The following is a 22828-nucleotide window of genomic DNA, read 5'->3' as shown; positions in this document are numbered from 1 at the left end:
AACAGAATGGCTACTCCTGCCTTTTTTTGGATTCCTGCTGCATGAAGAATTGTTTTCCATCCTTTGACTTTCAGTCTGTGAGTATCCTTCTGGCTTAGATGGGTTTCCTATAAACAGCATATGGTTGGATTTTGTTTCTTGATCCATTCTGCTAGTCTGTTTCTTTTGATTGGTGCATTGAGACCATTTACATTAATGGTTATTACTGTTAAATGCTGGTTAATTGTAGGAATGTTATCTCTCTGCTGTTGCATCTTTATCTTTCTGTTCTGTTTAATTATTTGCTTTGCTTAGTGATTTTTTCCTTTGTGTATCTAAACTGTCTTTCAATATTTTTTGCAGGGTTGGTTTGGTGTTCATGAAGTTCTTCAGCTGTTCTTTGTCATGGAAGTATCATATTTCACCATCTATTTTGAATGATAGTTTTGCAGGATATATCAGTCTAGGTTGGAAATCATTTTGCTTTAGGATCTGGAATACTTCACTCCATGCTCTTCTTGACTTTATTGTTTGTGCTGAGAAGTCTGCTGTGATTCTGATAGGTTTTCCTTTATAAGTGATCTGTCTTTTCTCTCTGACAGCTTTTAATAATCTATTCTTGTGTTGGATTTCTAGGATGGTGATTATTATATGTCTGGGTGTAGTTTTATTTTGGTTATGACTATTTGGAGTTCTATATACTTCACTGATCCTGATGTCAGTTTCTGATCTCATGCTTGGGAAATTTTCAGCTATTACTTCTCTAAATATCCTCTTGACATCCTTTATGTTGTTTCCTTCTTTTTCATTAATCCCTATCATTCTTATGTTATTCTTCTTTGCATCGTCTTGCAGTTGTTGAATTGTTGTTTCCTGATTCCTTGTTGTTTTTAAAAGATCTTTCCTTTCCTGTTCACTAGCTGCAATCCTGTCTTCAAGGTCTGAAATTCTATCTTCCCTTTCATTAAGGCGGTTTTTACAACTTTCAGTGGAGTTTTTTATTTCCTGTATGTCTCTGTGCATCTGCATTATGTATTCTGTTTGTTTCTTATATTGCTAGTCTAGGGATTCTATCTTTTTGTTTAGTTCCTCAAATTTTTTATCTGTGTTTTCTTTAGATATATTCAGAATCTCTTTCATTTCTTTTATCATTTCTTCTTTTATCTGGGAAATTATTTTGAGTTTGAATTTCTTTAAAGCTTCCTGGAGTTGCTTGTCAATTTCAGTAGCTATTGTGTCCAATATATGAGGTGGATGGGATATATTTTCTTCTATATACATTGCTCCTAGGGTTTCTTGAGATGGGCTGGAGGTTTGAGGTTGTAATTTGGTCTTTCGTTTTGTCATTTTCCTATAATTCTGTGTTTCAAGTGTTATTTGAAAGCTTCCTCAGGATCTGTTGAAAATCCCCTTCTATGTTTGCAGCTACTGAGACTCTTGCACCACGCTACCCCAAGCCATTGGGCCTGCAGGACCAATGGCCCTCCTCTGCCTGCTCAGAACTCTGCAGTTCCAGACAAGCTGGGCCTCAGGGACACTGTGTGCCCACCTGCCCCTTAGAAGCTTCACAGCTCTTTAATCACAGCTGAGTTAGGGTACTCACCACAGGCCAAGGTGCCTCAGGAACCTGTGATCCCTCCATGCTTGCAGAGATATCCACAGTCCTCTAGACACACGGAGAGGCCGATGCAGGCACCCCAGATCTGCCCAGCTCCTCCTCTGCACACGGATGGCTAGGCATGGCAGCGAAACAGGCTGGGCTCTGTGGATAGTCTGGGCCCGCCCACCCATTGGAAGCTCAGCAGTTCTCCAAGTGCAGCTGGGATGGGGAGGCGGATGTAGAGCCCTCTAACCCACTACTCCACTTCACTGCACCTGGAAGCCTGGAGGGTCCGGAACAGTCTGAGATTTGGGCAGAGTGTGCTGAGCACTCACCACAGGCCGCGGTGCCTCAGGAACCTGCGATCCCTCCCTGCTTGCAGAGATATTCATAGTCCTCCAGACACACGGAGGGGCCGATGCAGGCACCCCAGATCCGCCCAGCTCCTTCTCTGCACACTCTTGGCTAGGCGTGGCAGCGAAACAGGCTGGGCTCCGGGGATAGTGTGGGCCCGCCCACCTGTGGGGAGCTCAGCAGTTCTCCAAGTGCAACTGGGATGAGGAGGCGGATGTAGAGGCCTCAAACTCACCTCTCCCCTTCACTGCACCTGGAAGCCTGGAGGGACCCAAACAGTCTGGGCCGAGATATCCACAGTCCTCCAGACACACGGAGAGGCCGATGCAGGCACCCCAGATCCTCCCAGCTCCTCCTCTGCACACCGATGGCTAGGCGCGGCAGCGAAATACGCTGGGCTCCGGGGATAGTGTGAGCCCGCCCACCCATCTGAGTAATTACATTCTTAAGGACAATTTCATATATCTTTAAATTTCACAAGAAACTGTTATTCTTAGTTTGTGAAAATGGCAGTAACGATACACAAGTGTGAAACCCAAATGCATAACAGAACCCATCAAATTGCACAGCAGATCTGCTGCAGAGACCCCTAGTGAGCCAGGGAGCAGTGCTGGCCTCTCCCAAGTCCCAGGAGAGCACTGAGCACAGAGGCCCCGTGTCCTTGGGAGGGGCCATACCCAGTGGTGCCTGCAGCCTGGTGCTTCTCTCTTCAGGAGCAGTTGTTCTGGGGACTCAGCCTCACCAGCAGTGGGACCCCAGTGGGGTGGAGCAGCTTCCTTTCTGTGTCTCACAGGGATCAGGGACTACAGGTGTGGGGCGGGACTGTAGCAGAGGTGCTCAGGGCTGAGGAAGAAGGGGCCACCCTAGGTGAGCCATTTAACAGAAAGACAACTCTCTCCAGACCATACCAGACTCCCTTGCACCCAAACTTTGTCACCTCCCTCAGGTTCCCAGTGTTTAGGTCACACAAATTTAATCCAGGACTTTCTTCTACAGCCATCCTGGCATGTAGAGTTCATGTTCTTAGGCCTAAGAACTGCCTGCACTTAAGGCTTATTCTTTTTTTTTTTCTGTTTCTTGTTTATTTTAAAGAGATTAAGAAAAAAGAGGTCATAACAAAGCAAATCAGATTAGAACAAAGCAAACAACAAATAATTTTACCACAAGACAACCCATAATTAATGGTAACTACCATAATATCTTTTTGTTTGAAATAGTTGAGCATAGCTTCATGTACAATAGTATCAAAAATAACAAAATAGTATAAAACCATTCAAAAGAATGAAAGCATTACAGGGGTTTCAGAACCAAATAGCAGAGAATGAACAATGGCTACTATATTACCTCATTTTCCATAGAAAAATTGTTTATACTATCACATACAATAATATCCAATAAGATATAACATCACAGAACCAAAGGAAACAGAAAAACAAAGGCATAGTAGGACTTCAGAGTAAGATGATATTAAATCATCACTGGCTATTATAATGTCTTATTTCCTTCACAAGAGCTGTTCATACTAGCGCAGAAAGTAAAATCAAACAAACCAGGATAAAACCATTCCAACTAATGAATGCAGACATTATAAGGCTTCAAAGCAATGTAACGGGGGAATCATGATTACCATAAACTCCTATGTACTATTATCAATTCTTACACTAGGGAGACTATATGGTATTTATACATGTGAGTTTGATTTATTTCATGGTCTCAGGTTGCATCCATTTATTTATATATATCTCAATGTGATCACTCTTTATAGCTGAGTGGTACTCCATTGTATAAAAATACCACAGCATTTTTATCCATTCCTCAGTTGATGGACACTTAGGTTGTTTCCAAGATATGGCTATTACCAATTCTGCTGCTATAAATATTGGTTCACATATACCACTGTGGTATGATGTTTTCAGTTCTTCTGGGAAAATGCCATGAAGTGGAATAGCTGGGACAAACGGGACTTCCAATCCCAGCTTTCTGAGAAATTTCCAGACTGAACTCCACAATGGTTGTACCAGTCTACACTCCCACCAACATTGCAGGAGAGTTCCCTTTTCCCCACAGTCTCTCCACAATTTGTTGTTGGTTGTTTTCTTGATCCCAGCCATTCTTTCTGGAGTGAGATGGAATCTCAGTGTTGTTTTAATTTGCATTTCTCTAATGAGTAATGATTATGAACATTTTTTCATGTATTTATTTGTCATTTGTATTTCTTCATCTGAGAACTGTGTATTCATCTCAGATGCCCATTTTTGGATTAGATCTCTGAGTTTTGGGGGTCTGAATTTTAAAATTCTTTCTATGTTTTAGACAGAAGTCCTTTGTCTGATGGACAGTTCAGTAAGATTTTTTTCCCAGTTTGGGTTTTCTTTTCACTATGGTAGAGATTTCTTTTGACATGCAGAAACTTTTTAATAAGACATGATTCCAGGTATTGATTCTGGGAAGTATTTCCCATGTGGTTTGATTCCTGTTCATTAATTCTCTACCTACCCCTATGTCTTCAAGATTTTTACCTATTTTGTCTTCCAACAGATTTAGTGTTTGTGTCTTAATATTCAGATCTTTGATCCATTTAGTTTAGTATATGGTGATAGGCACGGTTCTAGTTTTAGTTTTTGGCATATGGAAAGACAGTTTTTCCAGCACCATTTATTAAAGAGACTGTTGTTTTCCCAGTGAAGATGTTTGGCCCCTTTATCAACGGTAAGGTGCCTGAGTGTGTTTGTAGATCTATTCCATTGATCTTTTGATCTGTTTTTATTCCAGTACCATGTTGATTTTATTACAGTAGCTTTGTAGTATAACTTCAAGTCAGGGATTGTGATGCCTCCTGCCTTGCCTTTGCTGCTTAGAACTGTCTTTGCTATTCTAGGTCTCTTCTCACTCAAGATGAATTTTAGAAGTGATTTCTCTAGATCTATGAGGTATGTTGATGATGGTATTTTCATTGGGATTGCACTGAATCTGTATAACAGTTTTGGGAGAATGGCCATTTTTTCAATATATATTCTTCCTATCCATGAACAAGGAATATCTTTCCATCTTCTGAGATTCTCTTCAATTTATTTTTCATGGTATCATAATTTTCCCTGCATAGGTCTTTTAATTCTTTTGTGACATTAATTCCTAAGTATTTTATTTTTTGGATGTTAGTGTGAAGGATGTGGCTTCTTTTATTTCTCTCTCAATGATCTTGTTGTTAGTGTATAGAAATGCTACTGATTTTTGAGTATTGATTTTGCTATCAGCTACATTGCTGAATTTATTTATTATATCTAGGAGTCTTTCAGTGGAGTTTTGTGGGTCTTCTATGTAGAGTATCATGTCATCTGCAAATAATGATAATTTAACTTCCTATTTTCCTATCTTTGCCCCTTTTATTTCTCTCATATTATTATTCTGGCTAGTATTTCCAGTACTTTGTTGAATAGGAGCAGTGATAAGGGACATCCTTGTCTTGTGCCTGATTTTAAGGTAAAGGTCTTCAGTTTTGGGCCATTTAGTATGATACTGGCTGTTGGTTTGTCATAGATGGCCTTTATTATATTGAGGTAAAGACCATCTATTCCAATATTTTGTAAAGTTCTTATCATGAATGAATGTTGGACCTTATCAAAAGCTTTTTCTGCATCTATAGAAATTATTATTTGATTCTTACTTTTGGCTTTATTGATATGGTGAATTACATTTATTGATTTACGTATGTTGAACCATCCCTGCATGCTTGGGATTAATCCCACTTGGTCCTGGTGTATAATCTTGATGATTTGCTGCATTCTGTTTACCAATATTTTATTGAGGATTTTTGCATCTGTGTTCATTAGGGAGACTGGCCCGTAGTTCTATTGGTACTAGAGTAATACTTGCTTCCAGGAATCAATTAGGAAGAATTGCTTCCCTTTTGATTTCATTAAAGAGTTTGAGGAGTGTTGACATTGTCTTCTTTGTATTTCTTGTAGAATTAATCAGTGAATCGTCTGGCCTGGGCTCTTCTTTGTAGGTAGGGACTTAATTACATTTCCAATTTCATTAATATAAATGGTATTATTCAGTAATTTTACATCTTCTTGACCTAGCTTTGGTACTTCATATGTTGAGGCTCATTCTTGTCCTCAAATACTGGCTGCATCTTGAGTCCTTCCTTGACTGCAGTGAGCTTGGAAGAGCAGAATCCCAAAGGCCACCAGAGCCAGGCCAGCCAGGCCCATCTGGATGAGATTCCCCACTGTGTAATCCTGGGGCTGTGAGCCTGGGGTGTGGACAAAGAGATCATAGAGGTCAGGATAGAGCAGAATTTCCCCTAGTCCCTGTATGTGCACCTGTGCTCCTAAACATGACTTGACCCGGGGTCCAGCCATAACAGAATTCTTCTTGCTCACCTGTCTTGGGCTCTGAGCTGTTCTGTGATGTACTGATGGTCTCAGCTGCTCCTGGGAACCAAGGAAGACTAGTGAGGTTTGTGAAGCTTTGAACAGACACGAGCCTCTTCCTACCTCCACATCCTTGTGTCTCAATATCATGACAAACGTGATGCAGACTCTTAGTGAGCCTTTGCTGCTGTAGCAGTGTCACCTCTGGTCACTTAGACTCATCAGCTTCACTGCTGCATGAGCTCAAGACTTGCATCTGAGTCCCTTTGGAGCAAAGTTTAGCTGAGTTCACAAAGTCTAGAATTCATGACAACAGTGATCTCCAATTTCTAAATATCCAAGCTGGTGAGCTCTGTGCTCAGTGTGGGACACAGGACAATATGAGTGACCTCCGCTAGAGAGGGCTTTCCTGGCCACCAGTGAGGACCCGGGGTCCCAGGGTAAGGGCTAGTCCTCAAGGCCTCAGAGCATCAGGAGCACATGGGGTGAAGGCCGGGGGACCCCCTTCCACACCCAGCCAGGGCCCCTGGTGTCTCTTCCTCTATGTGACTTCTAAACTCATTATCACGCAGTTAGAAACACCTGCAGTGTGGTGCACACACAGACACAGATACTCGCGTGTACAAGTGAGTGTGTGCTCCACATGGCATGAGTGTTACTGCTTCATGGAAACAGTGCTTCTACTTTCAGAATGAAAATCTATGTTAAATGACCACTAATATAGAAGAAACATATATTGATTGAACAATAGAATATGAATCAAAAGCTGTGAAGAACAAGCATAAATATAGCTGGATACATGAAAAATTATGCATTAGTACATATTTAGATTATGGTGGAGATATGTATAACCACATGCCTGCACATTTTAATGAAGAACATTGGTATCTTATTGAGATTTTATGAAATATAATTTTCATTTTAATGTATTGGACACAAATTTTACCAGAAATCTAAACACATTGTTTGAAAAGCTGGAGGAGAGGGGAGAATAAAAAATCAATATGTAGGCTGGGGATGTAGCTCAGGAGCACAACGCCATTCTGGCAAGTGCAAGGTCCTGATTTCACTTTGCAGTACCATAAGTAAATGAATAAAAAAAAATAAATGTTGTGTAGGATAAAAGGATCAAGTCTAATATCCTTTTGGTTTTTAGTGTTATTATTTTAGAAAATATGAATCACAGAATTATTTTCAAATAATTAAAATGCTTGATCAATTTAAACATTCCTTACAAATATTAATAATTCTTATGAATACAACTTTGAAATATTTCTAAAGTTTATTAATAAAGCCCAATTCAACCATATTAGATATGGTTGATATTGGTGATATGGTGATATTGTTATTCTCTATAATTGATATACAAAGATAATGTATTCTTGTGAAAACAGAAATGCAAGCAAGTGCTATTTAAGGTACAATTTCATTTCAAAATAGATGTAAATCTATTTACACAGAATAGTACCTCTTTATATTTGAAAAGACAGAGCAACAGCACATGAGTGCAAACAGGAAATGCACAATGACTCAAACAAGATTGCACAGCAGCCCTGCTTGGTGGAGACCCCAGGACCCCTCCCAACAGTGCTGGCTCCTCCCAAGCCTCAGGTAAGCACTGAGCTCAGAGACCCCAGAGGACTCAAGAGGGGCCATGCCCCACAGTGCCAGTAGCCTGGCACTTCTCTCTTCAGAAGTGTCTGTGCTGGGGGCTCAGCCTCATTCACAGTAGGACCCCAGCAAGGCTGCCCTCTGCCCACTAGGACCCTGCTTCCTGCCTGGACCTCAGACACCTCCACCCCTCTGACCACAGAGAAGCAGGCTCCATGTCCTCAGAACCCCAGGAAGCCACCAGGCTCCCTCAGGGTCCCCTTCCCACCCCTCTGGAGACTGATCCTGCCCTGAAATTCACACACAGTGCTAGGATGTGTGCAGGACACCCCGGGGGGGGTCAGCTGACAGTGTTGCCCCCATCCACATGTGCAAGGCCACAACTGAGGTGCTGGGACAGCAGAGCAGTGACTCTGTGGTGGGAACATCAGGAGGACAGGGTTGGGTCTTGTCTTCTCTCTCAGTTTATTCCCACTTCTTCCCATCTCACTTATGTCCCTTTAGGTCTATCCCTACCCATTATCTCCATGGGAGACTTCAGAGTGGGAGCCTGGGCAGGGAGCTCCAGCCTGCATCAGCCTCCTCACGGTGGGACGCTCCCTTGTGGACCCTCCCCTCCACCAGCACTGTGTTCTGGGGTCTCAAACCAGTGCTGGGAACAAGACAGGGTGACTTTGTGGGACAGAGGGCCTCACTGGGACATGTGGTCCTGAGGAAGAACTGGTAGTAGCACTTCAGGTCAGTTTTGTGTCCCAGATGACATAAAAGGATGGGGCAGGTGGGGACTGAGCCCAGGAAGTCTGACTTCCAAGCTCCTTCTCCCACCAGAGCTAAGCTCCTGAGCTGCAGGGAGAGAATCTGAGTGTTGCTGCTCTGCCTGGCATCCTCCCCAGTGTCACTGTCACTGTCACTGTCACTGCAGAGACGGACAGGACCCCTGCAGTCACATCCTGGATCTCCTCTGGGAAGCTGTCTCTCTAAGGCTCACAACAAGGTCGTCACTGAGAAGAACTTAAAGGTCGGGGCCAGGCCTCTCTTTACACCTGGAGAAACTAAGCCCCACACAGGAGAGGCTGGTCTAAGTCTGTATCTGCAGAGGAGGCTGCAGCAGCCCCCAGTTCAGCCCCTGCCCTGGACTCCTACCAGCAGTGCCCTCACTTACCATCCTGGGGCCCTGTTTTTTTTTTTTTTTTTTTTATTTAAGAGGAAAAAGAGAAAAACACAAAACAAACCAAAGCGGCGTAAGGGTACACGCAATACAGAACTACAAAACAAAACAAAACAAAACAAAACAAAAAACCATAACAGTAAGAAATTACCTGCTAGTAGATTACACACTATTTTCTTGAAAATAGTTCCTCAAATCACAGTATCAAAGAACACAAGGTGGACATTCAAACAGGGAGACTGCAAACAGCTGTGTTCAATGTTCCAAAAACATTGATAAAGTCAGATATTTAACACTGGGGCCCTGGTTTTGTGAAGGTGAGGGGCCGATCCTTAGGGCCTCCTAGGAAGGATGGAGAGATGAGGTCCTGTGCTCCCTGTTTCCCACTTCAGCTGTTGCTCCTTTTCCAGGCTGGACTTCACTGTCTCCATCAGCTTTGAAACCACCCCATGCAGCCCCAATTCTGAGCCTCTGGCCATCTGGTCTCCTGTCCCTCTTTTCTGCACCTGGACAGCAGTGGAGCTCAGACTGGAACCTGAGATGGGTTGAGCACCGCCAGGCAGCCTGGACACAGGACACTGCGACAGACTGCAAGACACCTGCTGTGGAGCAGGGAGCTGAGGGTGGTGACAGGGCTCATCCTGGGGATGAGGACTCCAGGGCATGTAGAGTGGTGCTGCCCCAGGATGGACCTCTACCCTCTCTTTTGCCTGTGCTGTGGCCTCCCCATATCAGCTTCTGAGCACAGGGAACATTCTAGATAGGAAATAGGAGGCAATGACATGCCTCAGAAAAGTCCACCTCTGTCTGCTTCTCCCAGAGTGCCTCACACCAAACCAGTCCAGGGCTGTGCTGAGAGATCCTTGAAGGGACCCTGTGCTCAGCCATGCTGGGGTCACAGGGTACACACCTGAGACCATGAGCTCCAGGTGTTTTCTGGGCTGTGACAACAGATATGAAGCTGAGTCCTGAGAGCAATAGCACCTGTAGGTCCCCCCAAGGGCTGAGCTTGCAGCTCCGATGGAGAATTCTGCCTGGGACTGCTGAACTTAGGACTCTGATCTTAGATGCAGGCAGGCATCAGCTTCTCCTTTCTTGGACAAAAGGAAAGTGCCCATCGAGATCCATGACTGACACAGCGGGGTCATATCTCCTAAGGACACCATGGGTCCCAGCTGCACTGAGAGGGAGGGTGTGGCACACAGCTGTCCTGGAGAGGAGGTGGCGAGGAGCTACTCCTGCTTGTTCTGAGCTTGGGTCTCAGCAGAGCTGTCTCTGAGGACTCTCCCTCTCTGTCTGTCTCTGTTTCCTCTGAATCTTCCCCTTCTGCCCTCCCGTCTCTTTTTTTCTCTCCCTTCCTGACATTCCAGCCTCACCCTGACCATCACTTCCTGGGCTCTGCAGCACGGACTCTGCAGAGTCTGGGTCCCTGACTGAGCCCTGGGCTTCTCCCCTGTGATTAGGATGTCCAGGGGCTCACTGGGGACAGACCACTCAGAGGAGAGGCTGTGCCCCCCATAGCATCTGAGTGACCCAGGTGGGAGCCACTCTCAGGGCCCAAGGGCAAGTCAGCATGAGAGAGCCCAGCCTGGGGCACCAGAGAGGGTACTGTGGGAGGTCACTTGCCCCATCCTTAGACAGAGTGAGTTTGCCCTAGCTGAGGTCAGAGTGACACTGGAGGATAAGATTATGCCCAGAGGCAAGGAAAGGACCCACCTTGTTCAGGAGGGAAGGCTTCCTGGACAGCCCTTGAGGGAGGCTAGGCTGAAGGGCAGCTTCCTGCCACATCCCTGCCCTCCTGCCTTGCATTGTGGGTTGCGCTGACTGTCATACTGAGGTTTCTAGCTCTGTAGATGTCCTGCTCCAAGCTGTCTTCTAGGGATTCTCTGTAGTAGAGCTGTCAATTATTTAGGTCTCAAACACGATTTGTTCAAAGAAAGGACTTCCTCACCTGACATCAGAGGCTCCATGACATCACTGGGCTTTGACCACACCTGGGTGTTCGTATTATAACAGCCATAGCATCTGAACATCCACCTCTGCCTGGGGATAACAGGACTCACAGTGAACAGGGCATGGACCTGCCCACTGGGGCCTCGCTGTGAGTTCAGGGTCCAGCACAGCTTGTCTCCTCCTTCCTTAGTCAGAATGAACCTGTCAAATTGCTCCCATGAGACACACTTCAGGGTCATGTTCCCTCCTGAGGTCACCACAGGGCCAAACAGGGCTGAGAGACTGGGTCTGCTGTAGACTCCTAGGAGAGAATGAGGTAGCATGTGAAATGGACTCATAACTCCCACACTGTTCTCAGGGATGGGCTGTGAGAGGCAGACACCTATGTGAGCAGACCCTTTCCTGAGGGCTGGGACCCTGAGTGTCCTCTTACCCGTCACCACCAGCTCCAGGGCATCACTGAGCTCTGACCAGCCTTCAGTACTGTGATAGTAGCAGTGATATCTCCCTGCATCATCTTCTTTCATGGATGGGATGAAGAACATGGCCTTGTTCCTGGGCCCAGGAGACATCTTTGTTTCTGAGAATGCTGGGCTGCCCTCTCTGAACACATAGTATTGTTGGGCCTCCAGGGTCCCTTCACACCAGAGGGTCACAGGACTCCTCCATGGTATCACAGAGCCTGGCTGAGCCTGGAGCTTGGGTTTTGGGAGAGACCCTGCGAGGAAGAAGGCAAGAGTGGTCCATGTGTTCTGACTGTGCACAGTGAGCCCTGCATGGAGAAGGCATTAAGACCAATCTGCAAGAGCAGAAGACACCAGAGGAGCTGCCTACAGACAGAGCTCCCTTTAGACCCTGTGACTTGTACTTTCCTTGTGTCATTCTGGTTCTAATAGCTCTGGACTCACTGCCCCCACACTCTTACTGAGTTCAGCATCCCTGGGTCCCTCACCCATTTCATCACTAGGCGTTTCCCAGGTGGCTGGGTCAGGTCAGGCGGAAAAAGCTGGGGTTTCCTCACCTGAGATATGGAGCTCCAGGGGGTCACTGGGCTCTGACCATACCTGGGGCTGATTCCAGTAACAGCCATAACATCTGAAGCTCCACCCGTGGCTGGGGGTCACAGGGTCCACAGGGAACAGAGCCTGGAATTGCCCACTAGAGTCTTTTTGTGAGTCCTGGGTCCAGGAGTGCTTATCTCCTCCTTCCTTAGTCAGAATGAACCTGTCAAATCCCAGCTGTGAGCCACACTGCAGGGTCACAGACCCTCCTGAGTTCACCACAGGGCTGGGCAGGGCTGAGAGGCTGGGCTTGCTGTAGATTCCTAAGAGAGAAGGAGGCAGCGCGTGAAATGGACTCACACATTCCACACTGTCCCCAGGGCTGAGCTGTGAGAGGGAGACACCCTTGAGCACAGACCCCTTCCTGAGAGCAGAGGATGGGTCTGGGCCCCTGAGTGTCCTCTCACCTGTCACCACCAGCTCCAGAGGTTCACTGCCCTCTGACAAACCGAAAGGGACTCGGTAGTAACAGCGATGTAGCCCTGCATGTTGCTGGGTCATGGATGAGATGAAGAACAGGGCCGAGTTCTTGAGTTCCAGTGACGTGTTTTTTATCCAGGGCTCCTGGCTTCCCTTTTTATACAGACCATATTCCTGGGCCCCCAGCGTCCACTCACACCAGAGGGTCACAGGTTTCCCTTGTGGTATCACAGATCCTGACTTAGACCCAAGCCTGGGCTTGGGGAGTGTCCCTACAGGGAAATCACAGTTAGGTCCCAGGACATTCTTCCTGCCCTCACATCCCTGCTCTCAGCTCCAGGACCCTCCAGACCTCCTAGCACCAGCCCACACCTGCTGTGCTCCATTCGCACTGCCCAGGGCTGGCACCTTGTCCCCTGGAAGAGGAAGGACCCAGGAAACTTGGGGACACACTCACCTGATTGCACTTGGGTTCTGGTGCCCAGATTCAGCCCTGGAAGAGAGTTCCTTGTGAGAGGTTTGCCCTGGAGCCTGAGCAGCTCCTCTGCTCCCCAGAGCCTCCTGAGGCCCTGTTCTCTTGCTGGACCAGGGCCTGCCTGTGGGTTCCAGACTAGGGGGTTCCTGTCCTCTCGCTCAGTTCTCACCAATGCAGAGCAGGGCTGTGAGTGTGGCGGGCATGGTATCTCCTACGTCCAGGTGAGACTGTGTGCATAGATGAGACCACAGTGCCTGACACACTGAGTTTTGTAGCTGGGCACGGGTTTCTGCCCTTGATAGGGTGATCACGTCAGAAGCCCCACAGGAAGCGGAACTGACATCCACTGACACCTGGGCTGTTTTTTCCCAGGGCTGAACCAGGCTGGGCTCCAGGCTGATGTACAGGTTCCCCTTCCTTCTATTTATCCTGACTGATCCTCATCTCACTGATGTGTAGGACATAGCAGCCAACAGACCAGGAGTCTTCCTTAGCTGGATCCAGTCACCCTGGTCTGGTTGTTCCTCTCATAGCCTCTCATGGGTCTCCTCTCTTTCTTAGCCTATCTTCCTGCCCACCATTGTTGTCCTTTCCATGGCCGTCCTCTCTCAGGCTTGGACAAGCTCCAGGAAAGATGCATGTTCCTGCTGCAGATGAACAAACATAGAATTGCACTGAGCCATGACTGGAGGAACCTCCATGCAGGTCAGGGGCAGCAAGCAGAGACATCCACAACACACGACAGTGTTCAGGGCATTAGGGAGACTCGGGTGATTAGCAGGAGTGAGGCAGGGATTCTCGAGGGAGAAAGAGATCAATTGTATTAATATGATTGAAAACCAACTCTTGTGAGTGTGAGCTTCCTTTCCATTTTTCTAGTTCCATTTTTCTAGTCCTGGTTTATTTGAAATATACAAATTTCTGACTATAAACTTCCTTTTTACTACTTCTTTGGCTTTACTGCTTGTGCTTTTATTTTACTTTAACTTAATTGCCATGGATTGAACTCAGGCCTGAGGCATCCTAGGAAAGTGCTCCAACACTGAGCTACATCCCAATCCCTTTCCAAAATTTTTATCCCTACAGCGTTTTTCTGAAATGCCGGAGTTGTACTTTGTGGTTCCTTTGAGGTTTGCAGAAGACACGCTGCTCTTTATCTTGCCCATTCTATTCTCCTGAGTTCACCTCAAGGCTATACCAAGGGTCTATCAGTTACTCCTCGCCACACATTGTGTCATTGCTTAATGGGTGTGCTTTAAATCAGTTATCTACTAACATATCATAGAGTTATAGTTTTTAAAAAGCTGTTTTGTTTCATTTTTGAGGCAGAGTCTCCCTGTGTAGCTCAGGCTGGCCTTGAATTTGCTTATGTACCCCAAGTTGTCAGGAATTCAGGATAATCCACCTGTACCAGCCTCCTGAGAGCTGGTATTACAGATGTGTGCCACAATGCCCAGCATCTATAGTTGATGTAGTTTCATCTTTTAAATATTTCTGGTGTGCTGTGAATGAAACTTGGGGACCTGCACATAGTAGACAAGTGCTGTATAGGTGAGCTCCACCCCAGCTGTGCCATGTATAACTTCCACCCCAGAGTTAATGTGATTCACACCCCGCAGGGAGGGAGCCGCAGTATTCTGTATTTCCTTATATACTCACCTTCACCATGAGGCCCGCAGTGTGAAAGGCTTTCATGCTGCTGAGTTTTGTGGTCATTTTGTTTGTGAGTTCTCACTGACCACACCCAGGGCATCAGGGATGCTGTTGAACAAGTACCTTTCACTGAGCTACATCCTGGCCCTGTGCTGTTGTTCAGTACCTTTGGTCTAAATGGGAAGACCTCCCTCCAGCGCTGTCAGGCAGTTGTGTGAGCTTCCTGTGGGTGTGGGAAACACCTGAGGAGTCTTAGAGGAGGAAAGGTTCATTTCCACTGATTGTTCCAGGGACTGCAGTGCACAGTCACCAGCTCCACTGCTATAGGGCCACAGGGAGACAGAAACAGCACAGCAAAAGGTCAGGGAAAGAGGGTCACAGCAGCAGGGATGGGGAGGAGGAAGAGGGAGAGAGGGAGAGAGACAAAGAGACAGAGAGACAGAGACAGAGAAACACTACCCATGCTTTCATTTTTATAGTTTTTATTTTTTTGCTGTCTTCAAAAAATATTTCACTAGTGCAAATTTGCATGAAATAATGGTTTGATTCACTATGTAGGTAGATGCAGGTATTTAGCACATTTTAAGTCTTTTATTCCCCTTCTCCTCCCTCTCCCTCCCTCTCTGGGTCTCCTTTTCATTTACTAAGCATCTCTCTCCTTGCCCCCTGCTCTCTTTCCAATGCTGTCTGAACTGACCCCTTCCTGAGTGTGTGCTCCAGGCCATCAGACACCTGTGTGCCCTCTCCATACCCAGTGTCACTCCCTCACCTCTTCCTCATCTGCAGATTTTTCTGTGAAGTGCAGGTCATCACAGCACTGGGCTTGGGTAGGGAGACACATTCCACAGTTTCGCAGACACTCCTAAGAAGTGTAAGTCCATGTGTATTGTTGACATTCCCATTTTCAACCCCCAGGATGAGGCATGTTCACAGCTTAAAAAAGGAGAACCCATTGGTTGTCACTTTCTTTTTTGTTTTTACTTTATTTATTAATATTAAGAAGAAAAGGTAAAACAAATTTTCACAACAAAATAATGAAAAAGTAACAATTGTTGATAAGTTACACATCATTATCTTTAGTCACTCAAGTACAAAATATGGGCATAAAAATTTCTTCAATCAATATTAGCACAACCTTTCCTATTCAGTAAACTAAGTGACGCTAATGGTATAACTAACTTGCATTTTTTCTTTTCCCTTCTATCTTTTCTCTTTTCCCCTATCTCAGTTTCTTCTTTTTACTGAACAGTTTCCTCCCATTTCACAGTGACTATTGTATATTTTGAACTTTATGGTTGCACATATGTCACTGTGGTGTGATGTTTTTCAATCCTTCTGGGAAGATACACAGAAGGGGATACTTGGGTTGAATGGGACATCTAATCCTAATTTTTTGAGGAATCTCCACACTGATTTCCACAGTGTTTGTACTAGTCTACTCTCTAACCAACAGTTGTAAAGGGTTTCTTTTTCCCTACAGACCCAGCAGCATTTTTTATTGGTTGATATTTTTTTTTAAAAATTAAATAATTTTTTAATGAATAAGGGAGAGGATGAGATAAAAGGGGGCATAACAACATAACAATACAGGTTAAAGCATGACACTTTCAGCAACCTAGTGCTTCACCACCAAATAACCCGACTTAATAGTAGTTACCATAGTGTTTTTTCTTTGAAATATTTGAATATAACTTCATATGTATAGCATCAAACATATCAAGACTGTGTAACACCATTCAAGTAGATGAAAGTATTGTAGAGTATTTAGAACCAGGTAACAGAAAAAATGATCAATGGTTTCAATATTATCTCTTTGCCTATAACAATTTTTGTTTATATTACCACATACGATAAAATACAGCAAGTTACAACATGATAAAATCAATGGAGACAGAAGAACCATAGTTTGGTGCAGCTTTAAGACAAGATGGTATTAAATCGGCACTAGCTGTTATGTCTTATTTTCTTCAAAGTAGCTGTTCATTGCATCACCGGCCATAATATCAAACAGCCCAGAATAAAGCCATTCCAATTAATGAGTGAAGATTTTATAAGGCTTCAAGGCTATATAATGGGGAATCATGGTTATCACATACTTTTATATATTTGATCCTTTTCCTACACTAGGGAAACTATTTGGAGTTCACAGATGCGAGTTTGATTCAGTTCACTTATGAAGATGGTTTCAAGCTGCGCCCATTTGTTGATAAATACCTCAATGTGATCCTTCTTTATAGCTGAGTAGTACTCCATTGTATAGAAGTACCACAGCTTTTTTATCCATTCCTTGGTTGATGGACATTTGGGTTGTTTCCAAGATCTGGCAGTTACAAATTGTGCTGCTATAAACATAGGTGCACATATATCATTTTGGTATGATGCTTTCAGTTCTTCTGGGAAGATGCCTAGTAGTGGAATAGCTGTAACAAATGGGACTTCCATTCCCAGCTTTTTGAGAAATCTCCAGAATGACCTCCACAAAGGTTGTACCAATCTACACTCCCACCAACAGTGTAGGAGAGTTCCTTTTCCCCCACAGCCTCTCCAGCACTGGTTGTTGTTGGTTTTCTTGATCCTGGCCATCCTTTCAGGGGTGAGATGGAATCCCAGTGTGGTTTTAATTTGCATTTCCCTAATAACCAATGATGATGAACATTTTTTCATGTATTTATTTGCCATTGTATTTCTTCCTCTGAGAAGTGTGTATTCATCTCAGATGCATTTTTGGATTGGGTCTTTAAATTTTGGGGGTCTGATTGTTTTTAATTCTTTATATATTTTAGACAAAAGTCCTCTGTCTGAGGGGGAGTTCACTAAGATCTTTTCCCAATTTGTGGGTTTTCTTTTCACTATGCTGGAGATTTTTTTTTACTTACAGAAACTTTTTAATAAGAGGTAGTCCAAGTTATTGATTCTGGAAAGTATTTCCCATGCAGTTTGAGTCCTGTTCATGAATACTCTACCTACCCCTATGTCTTCAGGGTTTCTACCTAATTTGTCTTCCAATAGATTTAGTGTTTCAGTTTTAATATTCAGATCTTTAATCCATTTAGATTTTAATTTAGTACATGGTGATAGGCTTGGGTCGAGTTTTAATTTTTGGCAAATGTAGAGGCAGTTTTTCCAACACCATTTATTAAAAAGACTGTCGTTCTTCCAGTGAACCTGCTTGGCTCCTTCATCGAAGATAAGGTGGTTGAGTGTGTTTGTAGTTGTGGTTGTATCTTCTAATCTATTCCATTGATCCTCTGCTCTGTTTTGATTCCAGTACCATGTTGATTTTACTACTGTTGCTTTGTAGTATAACTTCAAGTCAGGGATTGTGATGCCCCCTGCTTTGTCTTTGCTGCTTAGAATTGCCTTTGCGATTCTAGGTCTCTTCTGGCTCCAGATGAAATTTAGGAGTGATTTCTCTAGATCTATAAGGTATGTTGATGGTATTTTTATTGGGATTGCATTGAATCTGTATAACAGTTTTGGGAGAATGGCCATTTTCACAATGTTTATTCTTCCTATCCATGAACATGGGATGTCTTTCAATTTTCTGACATCAACTTTAGTTTCTTCTTTCAGTGTATTATAATTTTCCCTGTACAGGTCTTTCACTTCTTTTGTAAGAGTAATTCCTAAATATTTCATTTTTTGGTTGCTAGTGTTAAGAGTGTGGCTTCTCTTATTTCTCTCTCTGTGATTTTGTTGGTAGTGTATAAGAATGCTATTGATTTCTGAGCATTGATTTTGTACCCAGCTACATTACTGAATTTATTTATTATATCTAAGAGTTTTTCAATGGAGTTTAGGGGGTCTTCTATGTAGAGTATCATGTCATCTGCAAATAATGACAATTTAACTTCTTCTTTTCCTATCTTTACCCCTTTTATTTTTCTCTCTTTGTCTAAATGCTCTGGCTAGTACTTCCAGTACTATATTAAATAGGAGAGGTGATAAAGGACATCCTTGTCTTGTGCCTGATTTTAAAGTAAAGGCTTTCAATTTTTGGCCATTTAGTATGATACTGGCTGTTGGTTTGTCATAGACAGTGTTTATTATATTGAGGTAAAGACCATCTATTCCAATTTTCTGTAAAGGTCTTATCATGAATGAATGTTGGACCTTATCGAGGGCTTTTTCTGCATCTATGGAAATGATCATGTGATTCTTACTTTTGGCTTTATTGATTTACGTATGTTGAACCATCCCTGCGTGGTGTATAATCTTCTTGATGATTTGCTGCATCCTATTTGCCAATATTTTATTGAGGATTTTTGCCTCTGTTTTCATTAGGGAGATTGGTCTGTAGTTCTCTTTTTCGGTTGGGTCTTTCCCAGGTTTTGGTACTAGAGTAATATTTGCTTCCACGAATGACTTGGGAAGGATTGCTTCCCTTTCAATTTCATTGAAGAGTTTGAGGAGTGTCGGTATTAGGTCTTGTTTTTATTTCTTGTAGAATTCTGCAGTGAATCCATCTGGGCCTGGGCTCTTCTTTGTAGGTAAGGAATTAATTACATGTTCAATTTCATTGATAGAGATTGGGTTATTCAGCAGCTTTACATCCTCTTGATCTGGCTTTGGTACTTCATATGTTTCTAAGAATCTGTCTATTTCTTCTGTGTTATCAAACCTTTGAGAGTAGAGGTTTTCGAAATAGGTGTTGATGATCTTCTGTATTTCTATTGACTCTGTAGTGGCTTAACCCTTTTCCTTTCTTATTGCATGGATTTGAGCTCTTTCTTCCCTTCTTTTAATAAGGTTGGCTAGAGTCTTATTGATTTTATTTATTCTTTCCAAGAACCAACTTTTTGATTGGTTGATTCCTTGGATTGTTTTCTTAGTCTCTATTGTGTTGATTTCTGCTCTGATTTTTATAATTTCCTCTCTTTTTTTGGCTTTGGGATTGACTTGCTCTTCTTTTTCTAGCTCTTTGATGTGTAGCATTATGTTATTTATTTGTATTCGTTCTGTTTTCCTGATGTGGGAGCTCAATGCAATAAATTTTCCTCTGAGGATGGCTTTCATTGCATCCCATAGATTCCGGTAAGTTGTATCTGTATATTCATTTGTTTGTAGGTATTGCTTAATTTCTTTTTTAATTTCCTCTGTTACCCACTGATTACTCAGGAGTGTGTTATTCAGTTTACATGTGTTTGTGGGATTCTTGCAGTATCTTTTATTGTTAATTACTAATTTCATGGCGCTATGGTCCGATAGCATGCAAAGAATAATTTCAATCCTTTTGCATTTATTTAAATATGTTCTGTGAATTAATATGTGGTCTATTTTAGATAATGACCCATGTACTACTGAGAAGAATGTGTATTCTCAAGAAGAATGTGTATTTCTCAATTACTAATAAACACTGTGCTTTCCTTTATGACACGAGCTCACATTCACAGGGACCACAGCTGAGGACAGGAACTCAGCCCACAGCACCCATCTGTGCAGAGATCCAGACATGGGGCCTGGTGAGCCACCTCAGCTCCAAATCCTGATCATGAAAGTAAATAGCCCAGGACAGAGGATTGCACTAAACATTTCCCTCACCTACAGATCTGCAGTGATAAGGAAGCAAAGCAAGTGTAATTTCTTATTATTAGTGGTGTGGGTCTCCCCACTGGGAAAGCTTTCTAATCTAGCATCCCCTAAGGTCAGGCCCAGGACTTGCACATTTCCTATGTGATTTCAAGAGTAATGGAGGCCACTTACTGTGCTCCCCTTTGCTTCTGAGGCTGTGGGTTCCACCAGCCAATAGGCAGCATCTGGTGGCTGTTTAACACCAAAATTTTCTGTATCTGTAACATCTGTGGTTATATCCTCTACACCTGCATCCATTACGCCAGGAAACACACCCAAACTGCAGTGCTATCCCAGCTCCTTTTCCCAGAATTTCTGAGGGGACTTTCCCACGTCCAGCCCATCAGCACCCACTGCTGCACTGGGCATAGCCCCCCATCTAGCCTTCACCCTGTATCACATGGCCCCGTGCTCCTTTTCCCTGTGAGTTGATGGGCAGCTGGTTGCTCTGACCTGAGAACAGGACATGAAATATTTCATGCAGATGAACCAGACATTCTCAGTCCTCAGACAGAGGTACTATGAGCTCAGTCATTCCATACTCAACACAGGCATCAGATCCAATAAGGAAGATTTGCTGACCTCTCCTTGTCTTAGTTGCTGTCCTGTTTCTGTGACAAAGTTCCAGGCACCCACAATTTAAAGGAGGAAAGTGTTATTTTGGCTCAGCTTGTAGAGTTTTCAGTCTCTATTTGGCTGGCTTATGGGCTCTGTGGTGTGGGAGAGGAGAAAGAGTCCATAGTGTGGCGGGCAGGAAGCAGTGAGCTGGGTGAAGGGATTGTGGAGGATAAGAGCTTCCAGCCCATGCTCACGGTGACCACCTCTTCCCAACGAGTTTCACCTGCCAGCACCACACTTTAACTGTAAACTCATTGGAGGAGGATTCAGGTGTCAGACAGCTCTGATCCAGTCACATGATCCAGGCTCCTCCCCAAAGTTGCACTTATGAGTGAATGAGGCTTTAGGGGTCATTACTCAGACCTGAAGTTGTGTTGTGCAGGTTCAGGACAAGTGATAGAGCTCACCCACTGCAATCAGGTGGGCTCATTACTGAACCCAGCATGAAATGAGGCCTAAGGACACATGATTGCTAGGATCAGTGTTGATAGTGAATGGAGCACAGTGCTCCTAAAGTGGACTCAGGATCACTCACTGTGCAGATGGTCTATGTGTCCTGAGGAAAAAGTTAATATCAGCTCCTTCATTGGACAGTGACCATAATCCATCTAATTTAAACCTCACCTTCCATCAGGTCAAAAGACCCTGCAATAAAAATGTGTGTGATTCTTAATAAAGGAGCAAACTGCCCATCCTCACCAGGCACAAAGTATGGTACTTTGCTGGCACCTGCACTGGGTCCTATGGGTGATCCTCATGCTGAGTCAAAGAGGACTCTAGGGTTTTTTTGAGGTTTGGTGCACACTGGCTCTTAGGTGATCAGTGTAAAATGGAACTGAGTGGACATATATTGTTACCTGTTAGAAAGCCTCACAGTGCAAATGCAGCCCTGGTTCAGGAACATCTCACAGCAGGAGCCATGGGCCCTCAACATTCCCAGGGTCACCTCTGCTTCCTGCACACATGGTGCCAGTGGATGGGCTGAGGAGCAGATGGAGACCACAGTGTTATCACTGGAGCTGGGCATGGAGATCTCTCTTACCTGGAGTGGCACCCTGCAGTACAGGAAAGATCTCTCCAGGGAAAGACCATGATGGGAAAGCTGAAAACATCATACAAGGGCACTGTACCAGGAACCTTCCCTGCTCTGCCATCAGAATGGAGCCGTCCACCTGTCACCACTCCTCCCAGGTTCCACGCACCTGACAGCACCTGCATGGTTTGGTAGCAATGAGGTCCCTATGTCCTGCTCTCATAGACACCACAGGAACTGAACTGTCCATTTCTCACTTCCCTGAGAGGTGGCCATGGCAGGAGCTCAAGATGCTCTGCCCTAGTAATAGAGCCATCCACCCTGAGAGGAGTCCTCCTGAGCCCCACATACCCAGTATCACAGGCAAGGCCAGTCTACAGTGAGGTCCCTGTGTCCTGCACATGAATGCCCTGCTGGGGACACTACTGGAGGTGAACTGTCCATCTGTCATTGTCCTCTGAGAAACTGTCCTAGATTACCTCCTGGGAGTTGGGTGACACTCTGCCTCCTCTGAGTCTAACTTTCCCTTCTGTTTTCCTAATCCATCCCGAGGCTCTCCGTCCCACCCCGGAAACACTTCCTAACACATCACGGTGTGTGCGTTCTCACCGCCTGGATTTCCTGGGAGCACAGGCTGAGGGCTCCTTTGTTCCCCATGTTGATTCAGGTCTATCTGCGTTCCCGGTATCCACAAATATCTGGAGACATTAATTTTCATTTTGCAAAAGTTTTATTTTGATATGTTTATTATCTTCCTCTTAATAAATTTCTGTTTTATAGGAACAGAATCAAGCTGCCTTCATATGATGACTCTTATCATTTTTAAGAGTCACAGCCCCTTCTTTAGCTTTTCTGTCCTCAGTGTCATTGCTGTTTGCTGTCCTCATCTTGCCTTCAATCCTTGCTTGGCCCTCCAGAGAAATGTTGAACAGGAGCCCAGTGACAAAGTTCCTTCT

At 44.3% G+C, this 22828-nt stretch overlaps 1 protein-coding gene across 2 annotated transcripts; it reads right to left on the bottom strand.

The window, feature by feature from the left end:
- Window positions 1-3043: 3043 nt before the first annotated feature.
- LOC100718571 (leukocyte immunoglobulin-like receptor subfamily A member 5) lies at window positions 3044-13299 on the bottom strand. 2 transcript variants are annotated; one of them, XM_063253295.1, is made up of 8 exons: window positions 13167-13299; window positions 12980-13015; window positions 12510-12794; window positions 12063-12365; window positions 11475-11813; window positions 11040-11342; window positions 6319-6369; window positions 3044-6188 (listed from the first exon to the last, which is right to left on the bottom strand). In XM_063253295.1, the coding sequence occupies exons 1-8, from the start codon at window positions 13198-13200 to the stop codon at window positions 6052-6054; spliced, it is 1488 nt and encodes a 495-aa protein (XP_063109365.1). In that variant the 5' UTR covers window positions 13201-13299; the 3' UTR covers window positions 3044-6051. The 2 variants fall into 2 exon arrangements, with proteins under 2 accessions (XP_063109365.1, XP_005001851.2); XM_005001794.3 differs by having other exon boundaries at window positions 3047-6188; window positions 11475-11759; window positions 13167-13296.
- Window positions 13300-22828: the final 9529 nt, after the last annotated feature.

Source organism: Cavia porcellus, unplaced genomic scaffold, assembly GCF_034190915.1.
Source record: "Cavia porcellus strain 051 isolate PalLab524CR breed Dunkin Hartley unplaced genomic scaffold, mCavPor4.1 scaffold_7, whole genome shotgun sequence".
Lineage (NCBI taxonomy): Eukaryota > Metazoa > Chordata > Mammalia > Rodentia > Caviidae > Cavia > Cavia porcellus.
The sequence above is the reverse complement of the archived record's forward strand: the minus strand, read 5'-3'. Positions and strand labels throughout refer to the sequence as shown.

Bases quoted from the DNA above. Each gene is read 5' to 3' on its own strand.
- LOC100718571 (XM_063253295.1), bottom strand. From the start codon at position 13,200: ATGCCCGCCACACTCACAGCCCTGCTCTGCATTG. The intron at 13,016-13,166 runs GTGAGAACTGAG...ACTCTCTTCCAG, and splicing joins CACAGCCCTGCTCTGCATTG to GGCTGAATCTGGGCACCAGA. The intron at 6,370-11,039 runs GTGAGGAAGTCC...CTTGGTTCCCAG, and splicing joins CATGGAGCCTCTGATGTCAG to GAGCAGCTGAGACCATCAGT.